Source organism: Nicotiana tabacum, chromosome 1 (assembly GCF_000715075.1).
Source record: "Nicotiana tabacum cultivar K326 chromosome 1, ASM71507v2, whole genome shotgun sequence".
Lineage (NCBI taxonomy): Eukaryota > Viridiplantae > Streptophyta > Magnoliopsida > Solanales > Solanaceae > Nicotiana > Nicotiana tabacum.
The window spans coordinates 175,212,036-175,232,182 of record NC_134080.1 but is presented as its reverse complement, the minus strand read 5'-3'; the positions used below and the strand labels follow the sequence as shown (position 1 = coordinate 175,232,182).

General features: G+C 36.7%; 1 protein-coding gene across 6 annotated transcripts in view; it reads left to right on the top strand.

The window, feature by feature from the left end:
- The window catches only part of LOC107760611 (mediator of RNA polymerase II transcription subunit 23), a 31,948-nt gene extending 12,261 nt beyond the window's left edge, over positions 1-19,687 (top strand). For 2 of the 6 annotated variants that reach the window (XM_075254746.1, XM_075254753.1), the window contains 11 exons: positions 1,388-1,609; positions 2,228-2,445; positions 2,973-3,170; positions 4,299-4,496; positions 13,914-13,997; positions 17,595-17,689; positions 17,924-18,086; positions 18,155-18,400; positions 18,945-19,114; positions 19,257-19,370; positions 19,481-19,687. In XM_075254746.1, coding sequence (XP_075110847.1) covers positions 2,416-2,445; positions 2,973-3,170; positions 4,299-4,496; positions 13,914-13,997; positions 17,595-17,689; positions 17,924-17,984 — 666 coding nt within the window. In that variant the 5' untranslated portion in view covers positions 1,388-1,609; positions 2,228-2,415 and the 3' untranslated portion in view covers positions 17,985-18,086; positions 18,155-18,400; positions 18,945-19,114; positions 19,257-19,370; positions 19,481-19,687. Of the gene's footprint in view, positions 1-1,387; positions 1,610-2,227; positions 2,794-2,972; positions 3,171-4,298; positions 4,497-13,913; positions 13,998-17,594; positions 17,690-17,923; positions 18,087-18,154; positions 18,401-18,944; positions 19,115-19,256; positions 19,371-19,480 lie in introns of those variants that run through there. The other 4 variants (XM_075254757.1, XM_075254766.1, XM_075254756.1 and 1 more) reach the window with 4 other exon arrangements.
- The last annotated feature ends 460 nt before the right edge of the window (positions 19,688-20,147 follow it).

The window sequence follows — 20,147 nt, the reverse complement described above, 5'->3', positions numbered from 1 at the left end:
TTGACCGAGTATATCCGACATAAGTTCACTACGGAAAGTTCAAAGGGAAACCTACTCATCCAGATGCAATTAATCCTTGTTTGCAAATCACACAAGTTTTTTCATGCATTCTTCCGTGATATAGCCATTCCCCATTCATGTAGGGGATTGTTGAATTTTTGTTTAAGATGAAATAGTCTTAAAATTAGAGTGAATGGGAAATGGGATTTGGATTCGGATTTGGTCAAATGATCGATCGATTGATTAATTTTTTGGACCAAATTTATTTGTTAATAGTGAATATTAACGTGATATAATCCGTGTTTGTAACGGATGTTTTTCAATCCGTGTATTGTGTTGCAACACAATACAATAAGCAGCCTAGTGCACCTCCCACAATGGTGCAAGTGCACCTCCCACAAAGCAAGTGTACATTCCACCATGTAAGTGCTTCCTCCATGATAGCCTAGTGCTTGTTGCACCATGGAGGGGCGGATTTCTCTCAAATAACTGCTATAAATAGCGCATAAGTTGGAGAGAAAGAAGAACACATCGGAAATAACACTTGAAACACTTTGTATACACTTAATATACACTCTGTATACACTTAATATACACTTTGTATACACTGGATATACACTCTGCATATACTGGATATACACTCTGTATACACTGCGTATACACTGGAAAAACGAATTGCAATCTGATATTCTCTTCAGTAAGAATTCAACATTGGCTATACTTTGCATTCCTTCCTCTCAGAATTTCCATTCGACTTCTGAGTTGTCCTCCTTATTCTGCATTGTTTTTAACTACAAACAAAGCATCCATAAGTGTGATTTGCTGCCGAACTTTGTGTTCGCTGAAATACTGGGTTTGAAGTACCGCTACACCAGTGTGTAATTCGTTCTATCCTGGGAGAAAATAATCTATAAAATTGGGTACTAGGAGGGGATTAAATTCCTTAAGGAAACACTGTGAAATCAGTGGGCTCGAATTAATTTCTGTTTTTTATTTATATTTACGTTTATAAGCTAACGTTCTAATTTCCAGAATCATTATTTACAAGTACAGAGGAACAACAAGTGCTGCATCGGAAATGATGTTTGACCAAGAAATGAAATATGTAACTCTCCAAGGCCAGTTTCAATCTGCATGAAACAACTATAGCATATAATGCCTGTATCAGTTTTCTCTATTTGTTTGTGTAAATATTTTGGAATTTGTTACCTTTTAAAAAAAATGTTTATCTGTATGCCGCCAGACCTTTATGTATCTTACATCGACCAGTGGTTATATCTTGAGGATATTCTGACACTTGTGCAAAAACTGATCTATAATGCCTCTCTTGTATAGTTAAAGAATTTTTGTGATGTGCAAACTTACTTGCATTTATTTGGAAAAATAGGATCTTGCAGCATCCATTCAAAAAGGGAGTCTGGATTGGGAGCGAGCTTTGCGTATTCTAAAGCATGCTCTTCGTAACAGTCCATCACCAGGCTGGTGGAGGCGTGTGCTTCTCGTGGCTCCCTGTCACAGGCTTCATGCCCAGGCTCCAACTCCGGGTGCCGTTTTTACATCAGAAATGGTTTGCGAAGCAGCGATTGAAAGAATTGTTGAATTATTGAAGGTTACTAATTCAGACATCATTTCAAACTTCAAACTCTGCCTGAGATTGTGTTAGAAATTGCCAATTTGTACATTACTGTTTTTCCCCTTCTCTTTCTTATGATGTTATTATCAGTATTACTAGTTGGCTAGAGTATCTCCAACAGGATGCTTACCTTCTATATCCTGATTAAAAGAGTTGTAATATTTATTGTCTTGTGCAAGTAAATTATGTTTCTGATAGAGAACAAAAAGTACTGCTTTCGACAGTTGATTCAGAAAGGTCTAAATCTAAGGGCATGGCATAAAGCAAAGTGCTTGAAAGAAAAGTACAAGAAGACCTGAAAGTGTTTTTCAAAATTGTTGCGCTATATGGGTTTATCTTGTCTAACTTTGACAATAAAATGTGCTGCTTGGTGTTTGCTGTGAGTGAGAAGTGAGAACTGTTCTCTTGGATGTGTGCCTCTAAGGAAAGGTCCTCTTGCATATTTGGTCACATAATATGTCCGCTCTTAGATAATGTGTGTTTAATTAGTATACTGTTAATTTTAATGATTTACTCTGCTTCCTAGTAAGTTGCTTTCCCCCTTTGTAATGGACATAGTTTGATAGCTTTTATTTGTTCTTCTTACTTCTGCAGAAATCAATTGCTGGCAGGAGTGGCTTATCTTCTCAGATATATTCTTTTTTCTCGTGAAAAGTGGATGCATTGATTTTGTGGAGTTTGTGGACAAGTTAGTATTGCGACTTCAAGAGGGTGATCAACAAATACTTAGGACGAACCATGTTACGTGGTTACTTGCACAAATTATTCGGGTTGAACTAGTGATGAATGCTTTAAATACAGACTCAAGAAAGGTTTTCCATCTTAACTATATACTGATACTTTTTTTAAGATAAAGAGGATATAAACTGATTGTACTTTAATACAATCGTTTTGTAGCGACCTTGATATTTTTGGTGCTAGTTGATTGCTTTTTTTTTTTCATATTTATCTGTCTCTGGTTTTCAAGATTTCCTAGGGAATGATCGCTTAGTGGAGATGGCCCTCCACCATGGGGTGGTGGGTACCAAGGGAGCAAGTTGGAAAAGCCGATGTTGGCTCCTTGGGAAGTTTTGTGGGGGGGGGGGGGGAAGGGTTTGGGGATTGAGGTGTACCATAATTTAAAAAGAAAATTCCTCCTTCGGATGCAGAACCAGAAATCCGTGAGTGACAACTCTTTTCGTGTCTAAAAGCATTAGCATCTCAATCTTCTTGTACCTTTTTATTTTTGATTTTCTTTTTCCGCTATTAATTAAGATATAATTTTTAGTAATTAAAGTAAGTTTTTGATTTTTGAGCCGATTGTAGTATCTTTTTGGTGACTCTCACAATTTGTTGTTAGGTGGAGACAACCAGTAAAATTCTTTCGTTCTATAAAGAGGAGAAAAGCTCTGATCCCAATAATCATCAAAGTATCCTACTTGATTTCTTTAGCAGTTGTCAGAACTTGTGCATTTGGACACTAAATACAGCAACAAGAGAATATTTGAATAATGAGCAGCTACAAAAGGGAAAGCAAATTGATGAATGGCGGAGACAGGTAAATAAAGGTAATCCTTTCATCTGACTGTACTAGTTTAATACATGTTCATTCATTTCACAATAGATTTTAGATTCAACAAATTAATGTCATTATTTCTTCTCTTAAATTTCATGTTTTGTCTTCTAATCTACTAACTTTGACAATAAAATGTGGTGCTTGGTGTTTGCTATGAGTGAGAAGTGAGAACTGTTCTCTTGGATGTGTGCCTCTAAGGAAAGGTCCTCTTGCATATTTGGTCACATAATATGTCCGCTCTTAGATAATGTGTGTTTAATTAGTATACTGTTAACTTTAATGATTTACTCTGCTTCCTAGTAAGTTGCTTTCCCCATTTGTAATGGACTTAGTTTGATAGCTTTTATTTGTTCTTCTTACTTCTGCAGCAATCAATTGCTGGCAGGAGTGACTTATCTTCTCAGATATATTCTTTTTTCTCGTGAAAAGTGGATGCGTTGATTTTGTGGAGTTTTTGGACAAGTTAGTATTGCGACTTCAAGAGGGTGATCAACAAATACTTAGGACGAACCATGTTACGTGGTTACTTGCACAAATTATTCGGGTTGAACTAGTGATGAATGCTTTAAATACAGACTCAAGAAAGGTTTTTCATCTTAACTATATACTAATACTTTTTTTAAGATAAACAGGATATAAATTGATTATACTTTATTACAATCGTTTTGTAGCGACCTTGATATTTTTGGTGCTAGTTGATTGCTTTTTTTTTCATATTTATCTGTCTCTGGTTTTCAAGATTTCCTAGGGAATGATCGCGTAGTGGAGATGGCCCTCCACCATGGGGTGGTGGTACCAAGGGAGCAAGTTGGAAAAGCCGATGTTGGCTCCTTGGGAAGTTTTGTGGGGGGGGGGGGGGGAGGGTTTGGGGGTTGAGGTGTACCATAATTTAAAAAGAAAATTCCTCCTTCGGATGCAGAACCAGAAATCCATGAGTGACAACTCTTTTCGTGTCTAAAAGCATTAGCATCTCAATCTTCTTGTATCTTTTTATTTTTGATTTTCTTTTCCCGCTATTAATTAAGATATAATTTTTAGTAATTACAGTAAGTTTTTGATTTTTGAGCCGATTGTAGTATCTTTTTGATGACTCTCACAATTTGCTGTTAGGTGGAGACAACCAGAAAAATTCTTTCATTCCATAAAGAGGAGAAAAGCTCTGATCCCAGTAATCATCAAAGTATCCTACTTGATTTCTTTAGCAGTTGTCAAAACTTGTGCATTTGGACACTAAATATTGCAACAAGAGAATATTTGAATAATGAGCAGCTACAAAAGGGAAAGCAAATTGATGAATGGCGGAGACAGGTAAATAAAGATAATCCTTTCATCTGACTGTACTAGTTTAATATATGTTCATTCATTTCACAATAGATTTTAGATTCAACAAATTAATGTCATTATTTCTTCTCTTAAATTTCATGTTTTGTCTTCTAATCTTACCAATTCTACCAAAACAATGAAAATGGACTGTGCACATGTAACTATCCAAAAAAATAATGCCACTTCTCTTGTATCCAAGGTATCGTTTTGACCAGTTAAGGTGTTAGACTTTTGGAGTTAGTGTGGCTGGAATCATTTTGCTAAAGGGGTTATGAGCATGTTTGGATTGGCTTAAAAAAAGTGGCTTTTAAGCATAAATAACTTTAGAGCCCATTTGGATGGGCTTGTTTTAAGTTACTTTTAAGCCTAAATAGCTTTTAAGTCATAAGCTAGGAATTCTAACTTTTTGCTTTTGGCTTGTTTTTGTCATTTTAGCTTAAAAACAAGTGCTTAAAAACACTTTTTTACTTTATCCAAACACTACAAAATGGCTTAAAAGCGATTTTGGCTTAAAAGCACTTAAAACAAGCCAATCCAAACGGGCTCTTAAACCAAAAGCAGTTCTTTAATAATTTCCCTAATATCCCCTTCAACCTTGAATTCTTGGAAGAATCAAACTCTTGATCAACCATCTTTTCCGGCAACGATTTAGCCAGCTCACATTCCATGAGACAATATTCACCTTCATTGATCATGAATAATAATACTTCCCCTTCATCTTTAGAAAGTTTTCTTTTTGGAGTTGTTGTCATCTGCATGTCTGAAGGTTCTTTGTTTGCTTGCCTCTTCTGATCCGTCTTTATGAATAACTCTAAGGCTTGTTTCTCGCATCCTCGAAAATGCACTCCAAATTCTTTACTACGCCTGAAATATTCTGATGAACTACAGTGACGCTTCAAACTTTGGATCCCTTTTCTCGTATTGGGAAAAATTGAATTTATATATATTGAAGTGATTGAAAGATGACGTGTCATGACACGAAGGCTGGTTAAAGAATGATGATTAGCAAAGAGGTACGAGTCGCAACAGATACGAGCAGAGGCACGAGCAGATATTCAAAAGACTCGACGCTCGTACCTATTTAAATCCAAAACTTAAGGAGAATGAATTTAACAACACAAGAGAGTACAGATACAGTATTTAATAAGCATTAAATACTGAAAACGTTAGAGAATCTGTATTGAATTACAATGATTACCATTGTAACGTAGCATTAAATGTCTTTAATTGTTATTATGACAAAGGCAAAACATATATCTTAGAAATAACTATAAAAAGGAGAAGACTGATCATTTGTAAACACACGAAATATCATCGAAATATACTGATTTACTTTGTTTTCTTCTGTTCATCTTAATGTTAGCAAAATCAATTTCCTTTATTCATTATTTGATTATTAGTAACCCGAGTTCTTCTAAAATAAAGCTTTGACCAAAATTCCACTTTTTGGTTAAACAAATTGGTTCTGTTACCGGGAATCTGATAATCTATTCTTTCTTAGCCTAACCTTTTTTGTTGCACCAACCATGTCAAACATTAATGACAACACCCAAGGAAACCAGGGAAACCATCAACTCCAGGGGAATCCACAAGATAATCGCACCCCAATCCCTTCTCCACAAAGCTCCCCTCGACAGTCTCGAGAAGGCACTCCTGATGGATCTCATTCAAATGCAAATGCTCAATTTGAAAACGATGAAGCTATCAATGAAGCTTTGCAAAAGCTAATCGCTCAACAGGTCAATAAAGCTCTTGAGGCCTTTGTCAGCCAGTTACTTGTTGCACCACCAACACCAATTCCAAATAACAACACTTTGGAGAACCCTCGTTCTGGGCTTGCTAATTCAGGTAGTGGCGGAATCCCTAGCGAGTCACGAGATGGAGAACCAGGTAACTTAGTCAATTCTGATTTACAAAATTTAGTGTTAACATTACAGAAACAGCTCAAGGAGCAAAGTGACCGCATAGAGCAAATACCTGGAGTACCGCCCGTAATCAAAGGGATAGATATGGATAAATATTCACAACAACCTTGGAAGCCAAGTGCTGCTCCCCTCCCAATTCCAAAGAAATTCAAAATGCTCGATATTCCAAAATACGATGGAACAACTGATCCACGAGACCACGTGACCGCATTCACAACAGGCGTAAAAGGCAACGACTTGACCAAACAAGAAATTGAATCAGTATTGGTCAAAAGAATCGGTGAAACACTCACTAAGGGAGCATTAACATGGTATTCTCCTTTACCCAAAAATTTCATAAATTATTTTGCTGAGCTTGTAGATTCATTTATCAAAGCACATTCGGGAGCTCAAAAAGTCGAAAAAAGAATGGAAGATATTTTCAAAATCAAGCAAGGGGAATCAGAGTTGCTTAGAGAGTTCGTGTATAGGTTCCAGTGTGAAAGAATGACGTTACCGTGTGTACCAAACAATTGGGCAGCTATAGTCTTCACTAGTAATTTGAATGAAAAAAGCTCAGAAGCCACGAGGAGACTCAAGGAAAGTCTTCGTGAATTCCCAGCAACAACGTGGAATGACGTTTACAACAGGTATAACACGAAGCTAAGGATAGAAGAATATATTATCTCATGGTCTCAAAAAGAGAAAAAGGTGAGTTCGAGACGGGCGAAAACCAAAAAAAGATCCGAAAATAGATACGAACCATATATGGGCCCAGTGGGAAAAGATTCAAGATCAACACAGGATAATTCAAGGTACGATCATAGATCGAGGAATAGAGAGTCGGGCTCATCATCAAGATTTGGGAATGATCGAAACAGGCGAGAGTAACGGGATGATGATAGAAACTTGAAGGCAATATTTGGCGGTTATAATTTTAATGTAAGCACTTTCGAGCTCGTAGCTGTTTTAAGAATCATGGGTGATAAGGTGCGGTGGCCAAAAGAAATGAGATCGAATCTAAACAGGCGCAATCCTGATCACTGGTGCGAATTTCACAATGATCATGGTCATAAAACGACAGACTGTAGGTTGCTACAAGGTGAAGTTGATCATCTATTAAAGCAAGGGTATCTCACCAAATTATTCAGTGAGAAAGGTAAGCAAGCATACATAAAGAATAGGCAGGAGCCCCTTAAACCACCTTCTCCCAAAAGAACCGTTAATGTTATAAGCGAAGGTGAAGAAATCAATGGTGTGACGTACACAACAGCCAATAAAGTTTCAAAGGTCACAATTACCAACGGGAAGCGGGTTCGACATGTCTTAGAGGAAAAAAGTATTATGTTTGATGATGCAGATACGGATGGCGTATTAACTCTACATAACGATGCAATGGTAATATCTCTACTTGTACATGATACTAATGTGAGACGAGTTTTGATTGATCCAGGTAGTTCCGTGAACATTATTTTGCTAAGAGTACTACATGAGATGCAAGCTGAAGATAAATTAGTACCAAAGGCGCATACTTTGTCTGGATTCGACAATTCCAGCGTTGTGACGAAAGGAGAGGTAATACTTACTACATTCGCAGAAGGAGTTGTCAAAGATACAAAGTTTCAGGTGGTAGAGATGGAGATGACTTTCAATATGATTCTCGGGAGACCATGGATCCACAAGATGGATATCGTTCCGTCTACCTTACATCAAGTTATTAAATTTCCATCACCATGGGGAATATGTCAAATCCGTGGGGATCAACAAACATCCAGGAGCATCAACTCCGTAGCAGATTCAAGTACGAAAAACGAAGAAAAATAGCAGTTACAGAATCCGGTTGAGGATACCACAACACAAGCCTCAACTGAACAAGGGCGAACAGATGTGGACTCAAGGCCCGATTTCATTCAAGAACCAGAGGAAAATGAAAATATCAAAACAACGATTGAAGAACTGGAGGTTGTAGAGTTATTTACACAATGGCCTGAAAGGAAAGTCTACGTAGGGGTCAATCTAAGCTAAGACATAAAAGGTAAGTTGATTGAATTTTTGAAAACTAACGTGGATTGTTTTGCTTGGTCCCATTCTGATATGACAGGAATACCACCGGAGGTAATGACTCACAAATTAAATGAATACCCATCATATCCACCTGTCAAACAACAGAAGAGAAAGCAAGGAACTTTCAAAAATCAGGTGATTCAAGATGAGGTCCAAAAATTACTGAAAATTGGGTCTATCCGCGAGGGAAAGTATCTTAATTGGTTAGTCAATACTGTTGTGGTACCGAAAAAGAATGGTAAATGGCGAGTTTGTGTAGATTACACAGACCTTAACAAAGCTTGTCCTAAAGATTCTTTTCTATTACCACATATAGATCAACTAATTGATACTACTGCAGGTCATGAGTTGTTAAGCTTTTTAGATGTGTATTCAGGATATAACCAGATCAAAATGGATCCTATAGATGAAGAAAAAACTTCATTTATAATAGACAGGGGGACTTACTATTATAAAGTAATGCATTTTGGTCTAAAAAATGCTGGTGCAACATATCAAAGACTAGTGACCAAAATGTATCAAGAACATTTGGGAAAAACTATGGAGGTCTATATAGACGATATGCTCGTTAAAACTCAACATTCAGAGGATCTTATATCACACTTGTCTGATACGTTTCAGATCTTGCGAAAATTCAATATGAAATTAAATCCTAAGAAATGTGCATTTGGTGTTGCATCAGGTAAGTTTTTGGATTTTTTTGTTTCTAACCATGGTATTGAAGTAAATCCCCCACAGATTAAAGCCATTGAAGAAATTCCTAACATACTTACAAGTAAAAAAGAAGTGTAGAGGTTGATAAGAAGAATTGCAGCCTTGTGGAGATTTATTTCCAAATCATCAGAAAAGTGCTTTAAATTCTTTTCAGCTCTTAAAAAGCATGATCAGTTCGAATAGACTAAGGAATGTCAACAAGCACTCAAAAATTTGAAGACATACCTATCAAATCCGCCATTGCTCGCAAAACCCAAGGTTGGGGAAAGATTACTCATCTATCTTGCTGTCTCCGAAGTAGCGGTAAGTGTTGTGTTAGTTCGTGAAGGCCAAGGTAAACAATCTCCAATTTATTATGTCAGCAAATCATTATTAGATGCGGAGACGCGATATCCTCAATTAGAAAAGCTTGCACTTGCACTAATCATGGCATCTAGAAAACTAAGGCCTTATTTTCAATGTCACCCTATTGCTGTAGTAACTGCTTATCCATTACGTAATATTTTACACAAGCATGAGTTGTTAGGTAGGTTAGCCAAATGACTATAGAATTAAGTGAATATAGCATCACATACCAGCCTAGAAACGCGATAAAATATCAGGTATTAGCAGATTTTGTGGTTGATTTTAGCCAAGGAATGCAATTAGAAGCAGAAAAAGAATTACAGGTGTTCAACGGATCTAATCTAGGAATTTGGACCTTATTTACGGATGGTTCATCTAATGTGAAGGGACAAGGCTAAAAACTGGGACAAGAAGTATTATAATACTAAGCTCATAATATTTTATAATTTTTAATTTTTGGTAAATTGTGCGTTTCACTTCTCGCTTTTCATTTCATGCCCCATGGACATTGTTGCGTTTTTCACTTTTAAAAACACTGGTTAATAACAATACAACTACACCTCAACCCCAAGCTAATTGAGGTCGGCTGCATGATTTATCACTATACATTTCACTCCATTTGTGTAACAGCTAAGGCTGCTTATCAGGAGGATCAACAAATATTTATACTTAATGGTCCGACTTATCGTTTATCAGCTTGTAAATATACTAATTCGCTAGCCATCCGATAAGATATTGGGCAAATCTGTATCGAATTAACGGTTATCGGGTGGTTATCAGGTGGTTTATCGGCTAAATCAATAAGACAATAAAAATTACATAGGTAATCAAGACGGTAAATAAATAGACGATTCAATCACAAACGCACTCCAGTAGGCTAATTGGAGAAATTCTGTGTTCCTTATAGTCATCCCCTTTTCTTTTAAGCTTGAGCAAATTGAAACCATCTTAGAGGAAATTCTCAAAAAAAAAAAGAATAAAAAGGGCAGCTCGATGCACGAAGCATCTCATATTCTCGTAGGATGGGGGAAGAGCTGCAACCCAAGGAGTGTGACATAGGCAGTCTATCCAGACCCAAGAATCAGCGGCTGATTCTACGACTCGAGGCTAAGCACAGTGCTGGTGTTGGAGATCTGAGTTGATAATATTCTAGCCTAATTATTATGAGGCCATCTATCATCAAACTATGAAATGATGATCTCTTAGTGTGAAATTTGACATTTGAAAACTTGATAACAATGTGTAGATTAACGCCCTATAGTACTCTCTTAGTCTATCCCCTGTTCATACATTGAACTTTCTTGGTGCTCTTTTAGTTATATATGTAAAATTAATGACTTCTTTATGAAAAATTTCTTCTTTTCTGAAAAAAGTTATTGAATTTTAAAAAAAAAGTCATGCTTGAATAATTGAAATTCGACTTCTACAAAGTGAATTTTGCCGCAATACTAGTTTAAAGGCACGCATTCGTACAAGAAATTCTTAGGAGTTCCTTTTCCTTGTTAGTATCAAATCTTCCCTTGTTAATCTTACATGCCTCTTCGGTCTTTATTGCAATTGAATCCAAGCTTTTAATTGGTAATATGCAACTTTGTTCTTAAATTAAGAATCTTATATTCTTACAATGAGTTTTATTCATGGATATGCAATAAACATAAAATTGTTTGGGAGTTATTGCATGCAATGTGAAGTTTTTTTAAAGTATCTACCTCAATTTCTATAACTCTTTTTTATTATGGAACATCCAAAAAATTGGACACCATTTTTTTAAAAATATTATTTATAATTCTGGCTTGTTTCATGTATTCAAATTCAGACTAATTAAACTTGTATTTCGATGAAGATGTTCGTTTTGTTAATTTATGCTAGTCAAACTAAGAAGGGAGTCTAAGCGTAATGGTAAGAGTTGTCGCTATGTGACTAGGAGATGAGTTCAAATGTAGTAATAACCCCTTGCAGAAAAGTAAGGTAAGACTGTTTACGATAGGACCATTTTAATCTGTCCTTTCCAGTACCTTGGGGACAAGGGGAAATTTAGGGCACCTGGCTACATATACCTTATACTATTGAAAATGGTTTAAATATACCATCTGTTTTACTATGTGGTTATTTTTGGACCCTACCGTTATACTATGGTACAAATATACCCTTATTTTGGAGGGACTGCCATATGGCTGCACGTGATTAAAAGGACACATCCTCACTTTTTTAACCTAGTTCACTTAAACATTATCCATTACCTGGCCCAATGCCTCCTCCCCCCACCAAACCCGCCTGAACCCAAATCACTTATAAAAAGCCCCTGAAAGAAAAAGAACCCTTATTTCACCTCTCCCCCTTTGTCAAATTACGCAAAAAAATGAAGACCTAAAAAAATATCAAATTACTGTTGGAATCTCAAATTCCTTTTTTTATTTAGATTTTGAAATCTTCTCCCTTTTCTTCCTTCTTACTTCACCGTTATACCTACCTTGTAGCTATCCATTTCTCAATGCTTTAAACCCCAAATTGTTCCTTGTGTATAGCCAAAGCTTCACCAAAGCACCCAGTTTGCTTTCGTACTTGAGAAGGATCAACATCATGGAAAGTAGGCAAAACTATTTGATTTAACTTCTCTTTACATTCTAATTTTAACAGAACAATGGTGAGCGACATGGGGCTAAATCAACTTTCCTAAATTACCAGTAAAGCTGCTGATGTTGCAGCTGAAGTAGTCCATATGTGTTATTACAACAATGCCACAAGATTCCAGTTTAGGAAAAAGGACGCCGATGGTCAAGTCACCCGTCTCATTTGATTTATCGGAAGAAACTGGTTGGCGCAATCATGATCATGCTCTTATTCCTTATCAATTGATATATAGGTTCTTTTTCGTTCAGAGGCTTTTCTTAAGTTTGGGGGACTTTGGGTCAGGTAATGGATAATGTTTGAGTGAATCGGGTTAAAAAATGGGGATAGGTCTTTTTAATCTAGTACAGCCATGTGACACTTAGTCCAAAATAAGGGTATATGTGTACCATAGTATAATGGTAAGCTGCGAAGTAACCACATAGTGCAACAAAGGATATATTCAAACATTTTTCAATAATACAGGGGGTATAGTTGGCCCTTTTCTATTATGTTAATCAAATTAACTTTTCAACCATCATTTGATATTTTCTTCGCTTGTACTCAATATATAAGCCCAACTAATATCTTAAGCTTAGTGTCTAGTCAAGTGTCGTCACATAGAGGAGACCAAGAGTAATATTTTTCTCGTGCAATGTTGGAGTACCTCTTTTTCAAGGGCAAGCAACAATCAAGCTGCTGAACCCAATCTAAAGATACTTTCCATGTCTAGTCGAGCTCTGGGTAGGCTTTAGTTTGGTAACTCATGAGAAACTGAGCAGAACCTACTTGGGTTGAATGGGTATGCAGCTCTCTCAATGGGTCCTAGTCTATTCGTGTGGCTGGTGAGCTTGTGTTCTTAAATTTTAATATTGCTCAAACCTTTTTCCATCTATGTGAGTCAGAGATGGGTCTTCTCTCTTCTCTGTTGTGCTTTCATGCAGCCAATTCTAGTGAAGATAGAGAGGTCTTTATGTTTATACTAGGTTTGGATGGAACTGGGCATCTCTTCGGTTTCTAGCTATCGAGTATTACTTCGCCTATCCAAACCCTCCTCCTTTGAGATGGCTTTTGATTATCATCTTTTTTTCATTTCCATAAAATCAGGAGAACGCATGATGGATTATATGAATTTGGATGATAAATCAGTTGGGATGTTTTGGGTTGTATCCTTCACAATGGCCTAGCCTGCTTGTGAAACTGTGATGCACTGGTTAACCTCTGCTGGGGTTACTGAGTTTTTACCTGGACCAAATTTGCAGTCCAACGAGAGGTTAGTGGTGATGCGTGAAGTTAGTCCGCTGCCAATATCATTGTTATCAGGATTTTCCACAAATTTGTGCTTGAAACTGGCTTATCAGATGGAAGAATAAATGTTTTCTGGACAAGTACTTACTATGGTTTCCTCCTGTTGGTCTTTTCCAAAAGTAAAAAGAAAAGAAAAAATTTCTCAAGAGAATCTCAAAATCACTGATCAATTCATCTACATGCCTTCTATATGTATAAAAAGTTTAGTACTCATGAGTAATACTATGAGATTTTATGAATGGATTTGTAGGTCTCCCTTGTCCACTCTTTCTTGTGGTTTTATTTGCTTTGATCATGTCATTTGGAAGGGTTATTATCCATTCACATTTACTGCAGCTTTATTATCATACTATCTCCACTCTGACTGGGAGCAAGCTAGTATTTCCTCGTTCCCTTTTTCTTTTGAAGGTTCATTGTACCAGTTGTGAATGCTTAATATCATGCTATCATTTCATTGCAGGTTGTGCCTAGCATTGCTGTGGTTGAAACATACTGTAGGTTGATGCTCATTTCTCCCCATTCGTTGTTTCGCTCACTCTTAATTGTAACTTCTCCTCTTTTCCCTCCTAATATTCCTTCTTTGGTATTTAATTCTCTAGCATGTCACTACATTTTCTCCGGAACTACATTCATTGCTTTAAACCAGTAAGCAAAAGAAACCTCCTGAGAATGTCACTTTTGGTTATGTGCCAAATTTGCTATAATATCTGCATAAGTTACTTTTATCATGGTTCAATACTATTTTGCTTCATAACAGTCTAAAAGGCAAATGTTATTGTTGAGTTACTCCACCAAATATAACTTATGAATTGGATAGAGTCCTCTGATTTCAGACATCACACTCTAGGTTGAGAACAAGTATTTATGAACAATCTGTTGCTTGCTCCTCTCACTGTGTCTCCATTGAAAGCCTGAAGCAAAATCTCAGATGAGTAGCATGGCCCTAACACAATGATTCTTTGTATTTTAGGCCTTCAACTAGTTGGATATATTAAATTCATCAAGGCATAAAATACCATGATTGGATAGGCACAAAGCATTCCTTGATGGTATTTACCATTATGAAAGGTGATGGCTAGCAGTGTTTTTAAAAGCAAAAAGCACAAAAAATTGACGAGATATCTAGGACTTTTAAATGAAAAGTGAGAAGTGAACCGCAGAATTTACGACACTAAAAGAATACCAAACATTTATGAATTCAGTACTATAATGATTAACCTGCAATTACAGTAACTAATTTGGGTATCTGATTTACAATAACATTGGTATTAATCTTACTATTCAAAGTTAAGATTCAAAGAACATTACTCCTTCTTATAGAGATCACCTTGCGTGTCGTTGTTTGAACTACAAAGTTCTATGAAGCGCATGGTTACAGTAATGAAGCTGAGAAATATTAAAGGCCCCCAAGTTCTAGAAATATCCTTCTAGAACCTTCTTTAGCCAAAAAGAACCAGATCTGTAGTAAAAGGTAAGCAGGTAAAAATTACTGAGGGAGAAGAAGAATGGAGTGGAGAAGAAGAAGAAGAGGAATATGAGAAGGAACAAGATAGGTTTGCCATCTTTGACAGAAGAAATATTTTGAAAGGAAGACTGCTGAGAGACCTGGATGAGCCAGGAATGAGAAGACTGGTGGATGCCCTAGCTGCACAAGGTTGGAAGGACATGGTCCTTGAAATGGATAGGAGGCTGGCTAGGAAAGAATTGATTGAGTTTATGGCCAATGCCACAGTAAAGAATGGGGTAGTCACCAGTCTGGTGAAAGGAGTAAGGGTGCAGTTTGATGCACTCAAATTGGGTAAGATTCTAGACATACCTAGTGAGGAGTATGATGATTATACAAGGCAAAGGTGTCCATGTCTAGATTCTCTCCCTACTGCTCTTCAAATCACTAGGAATTTTTGTGATGCCGCAACTGCTGAAGATGTGCCTGAAGCCAGGTTTGTACAGAAAAGTGAGATGAGGCCTGAGCACAAGGTCCTGTTTGAATTTGTTAACAAGTGCCTGCTGCCCAGACATGAGAGGAGGCACACTGCCAACTACATGGACCTGGTTCTTATGGAGTGCCTTGTGAGAGGAATGCAGATTAGTTGGCCTGCCTTTATTGTCAAATTACTAGACAGGGTCATAAATGGCTCCAAGGCTCATGTCACCCCATATGGGTTCATATTGACTACTGTTCTGGACAGGCTGAATGTGCCTTTGCAGAAATGGGAGATGGCATCAAGCAAGGGATACTTTGGCGTCAAGACTCTTTTGGCTTATGACTATCCTGTCAATGCCACCCCAGTTGAACCTGGTTCATCTCTTAAGATACCTATGAACAGCAAGGTTAAGGCTTTGGTTCGAGAGTGTGGATCTAAGGATGCTGAAATTGCTAGGCTCTAGGCTCGTGTAGCTGAACTAGAAACTGAAAGAGATGGCCTTAGAACTGAGCTAGCAAAAGAAAAGGAGAAGAGTGATGGGATGCTTCAGAATATGCTCAACCTTCTCCAAACCCAGCCCTCTAGTTCCTCCAAGCCTTAGGATGTCCAGTTGTTGTCTTCTGAACCAGTCTAGTACCCCCAATGACCCAGATTAGGGACTTTTTCTGTTTTTTTGCTCATGTTTTGGAAGTTTTTCTTTCTTTTTGTGGTTTGTTGGTGGAAACATATCTTATCAATGACAACTGCTATTTCTCTTGTTCTATGAAGATTCTGATCTGAATAGTTTGAGTAAATTTGTTGATTATTGATGATTTCATCCATGTTTTCACTTGCAGTTGCCCTAGTGGCCATGAGTAATTTCTAAAATCTGGGATTCACAATGTATGCAACTTTTCGATGATGCCAAAAGGGGGAAGAGATATTGTTCTTTACTCTTTATTCTGAATAATGTGATATTTATAACCTAACTAAACCTGGTCCTTGATGATAAGTTAAAATTCTAAGTTAATGTGTTGATGGTCAAGCTGAGTTCCTACAGATTCTTTGATTAGTAAAAGCACAGAGTTTGTCATCATCAAAAAGGGGGAATTTGTTGGCCCAAGTTCAGGTGAAGTTTTGAAGAATGACAAATGAACTCAGTCATGGACCAGGTCCATCATGTGAGGCACAATATTTATCAACCTAGACATGTGAGATACACGTGAAGGAGATAAGTCTCAGTGATCAAGCAGCAATATCTCCTGAACTGGTCGAAAATGTTGCATATTGGATGAGGAGAGAAAGTCTCTTTATGGGAAGAGGACACAATCCGGATAAAGGATAGGGTTGGAGTTTGTATTGTACAAGGACTCAACTTCGATGGAAGATCAACAATTGAGTCTCAATCAAACTCTGATTACTAACTCATTAAATAATAGTGATTGTTCTCTTTTACAAGTGTTGCACATACGTAGAAGTTAAACTAAATTGAGAGCAAACGAGCAAGGCAATTTTGCGAGCAATTTATGTGAGATTTAAGTGTGCACACCTGAAGCTACTTGAACGAGATAGAAGAACCAGTTCCGTTGTGTTTATTCTTATTCTAGTTCAATTGTAGTAGGTGGTTTAAAGTTGTACCTTTTCAGCTTTCATAGAAGCATTTGTAATAGGTACTTTGAGTGTTCAAGTTATAGGCTAACTTGAAGGTGTCGCAACAGTTGAGGCTGTGTGCTACACAGGGATTAGAGTTAATCCTTAGGTTTACAAAGAGTTTTGTAAATGCTGTTTTGACTCAGTGATTTTAGTGGATGTTTGGGAAAATCCTACTGAGTAGTAGGTCGTAGTTTTTTCACCTTTTGAGCCAGGTGTTTTCCACGTAAAAATCTCTGTGTTCTTTATTTTCTGTACTTTTAGAACACCTAGAAGAACCAGATTCTTCTAGATCGAAAAATTGGGTATCACACAAATCATCCCCCCTTGTGTGGTATTGACGTTTAGAACATCAGGGTTGTTCATCTTTTGATGGGAAATCAGTGTAATATGTTAGTGAATTTCCTCTAGTTTCTTGCTATTTCGGACGAATTGTGGCTTCCCATTATGGACTGTTGCTGGAATTTCTTTCTAGGCAGTTTCATTTTCTTGGTAGGAAACTTGGTTAGTCTAACTTGTGTTTTTGCTTGCACACTTTTCTACTGGAGTTCATTACGTTTTGCTCTTGATGCAAACTTCTATTGCAGCATCTGACATCGAGGAATCCCACCACATTGACCAAGCCTGGAAACACAATCTTGGTGTTTGAAATTCTTAACTACCGTTTCCTTTCACTCTACAGGTGAGTGAAGTTACTCATCTTGGGAATTCATCAGTTTCTTCTCTATTATCTATTCTCTACTTATGTCTGTGACGGATGATCAATGTTGCTTTTACTAAAGAATAGTACATTCACATTTCTACATTTAGATAGCATTACTTTCTTTTTGCACCTCCTCAATTGTTAGGATTCTGTAACTTGATTCTCTAAATAACTGATAAAAAATAAAGTCAATAAACTTCTTCCCTTTTCTAGGTATCAAGGGAAGAGCAAGACCTTGATGTATGATGTCACCAAAATGATTTCTACGCTGTAGGGGAAACGTGGAGATCATCGCATTTTCAGATTGGCTGAGAATTTATGTATGAATCTGATTTTGTCGTTGAGAGATTTTTTCTCTGTGAAGAGGGAAAGGAAGGTAGGAATATTTCTCCAGCTGAACTTTTGTGAATGCTCTGTAACTCAAATTATAACTTTTTTATGCAGGGTCCAACTGAGTTTACTGAGACTTTAAATAGAATAACAATTGTTACTCTTGCAATCATAATCAAAACTTGTGGAATCGGGGAGTTTGATCAGTTACTGTATCTTCAGACAATGCTAGAACAGATTCTAGCAACTAGCCAGCATACCTGGTCTGAGAAAACTTTGCGCTACTTTCCTTCAATTTTACGCGATGCTTTGAGTGGGCGAATGGATAAAAGGGGCTTGGCAATCCATGCATGGCAGCAGGTATATGAAATGGAGACAATTTAACTTTAAATTTCCCAAATTTACCCTTAATGGCATGCTTCTTAGACACATATATGCTATGTCATGTTTAAGACCACAAGTTTTAAAAGTCTTTTTTTTTCTTTCTTAAATTCGGTGCCTAGTCAAACGCCACCACATGATTGGAAAAGGCGAAAGTACTTATTTTACTCAAGTTTATTAAAATTTATTTCTGTCAGAATTACCTGTGCATCTCATGCAGTTGCCAGTTTTAAATGCTGTAATCTTAATGATTGAATTTATTCCCAGCTGCTTTGTGAGGAGTCAAATTGCTAATGAGTGATCTCCGGAAGTAAACAAGTATAAAGAAAGGAAAAGATTATGATTTAAGACTATAGGTTTATTTGTTGTCATTAAACAGTATATGGTTCAGGGAAAAATAAGAGACAATATTCGTGAATTTGAGGTATTTTGCAAACCACTGGCAAGATGTTTCCTGTATAAGTTTGCTCATGTTGTTTTTTCTGGAGAGCTTACAATTGACTTCAAGATGTTTTATCTGCAGGCAGAAACAACTGTTATCAATCAATGCACACAACTTCTTTCTCCATCGGCTGATCCCACATATGTTATGACTCATATTAACCACAGTTTTCCTCAACACCGCCAGTATATTTGTGCTGGTGCATGGATACTAATGCATGGACATCCAGAGAATATAACTGCACAAACCTTGTAAGACTCGACCTTTTATTCCTGAAGTTATTGGAAGCTTTTGTGTAGTGATCATCTCATCGACTTCTTTCTCATATGGAGATGTCCCTACTAAAACATATCTCTCTCGTGTGACGACGTTCCTGCTAATAATTGGATACAGGGACGTGTCTTGAGGGAGTTTTCTCCTGAAGAGGTGACTACAAATATTTATACAATGGTAGATGTTTTGCTTCATCATATTCACTTGGAACTACAGCGTGGACATCCCTTGCAGGTTTTGTCATACTCCTTTCTTATTGACTCTCTGGACCTATCAAGTTTTCACGGAGTATTAATCCTCCTTGCGTTGCTTTTTTCTAATGTCTTCCTCTTTTCACTCCTCAGGATCTTATGCTAAAAGCATGTGGAAACCTTTCAGTTTTCATCTGGACCCATGAGCTTCTTCCTCCAGATATCCTGCTACTTGCACTTATTGACCGCGACGATAATCCACATGCTTTGTGCATTGTAGTATGTGTGAGCACGTGATTTTTGCCCTATATGTATTACTCCAACAAATTCAAAATAAATAATTTCTTTCAGTGTTTGCAATTTTGTTGGATTTCGTGGCATTTTCTGTTAATCATTTGCATTTGTCTGTGCACGTTTATTTTATTTAATTCATGAAAAATACAAAAAATATGTTGCATCTGCATTTAGAATTTAATTTTATATTTTTAGATTAATTAGCAAATTAGTTTGTTTTTATAACAAATGAAAATCACAAAAATAATTTATTTTGCATTTTTACTTTTAAATTTTGAATTGTATAATTTTTCTTTAAATTTAGGATTTAATTAGTTATTGTAAATACCATGATGAGTGATTAATCTAATTTGGTAGGTTAATTTATTTTAAAATTATTATTAATTAATTTGAGATTTATTTTAATTTTGGGAAAGAAAGGAATTTTGAAATTGAAAATGAGAAGAAAGAAATGAAAGAAATCCAACTCTGGGCTAAAACCCATCTAATTCCCCAAGCCCAAACAAAGAACCCATCCAAACCATGT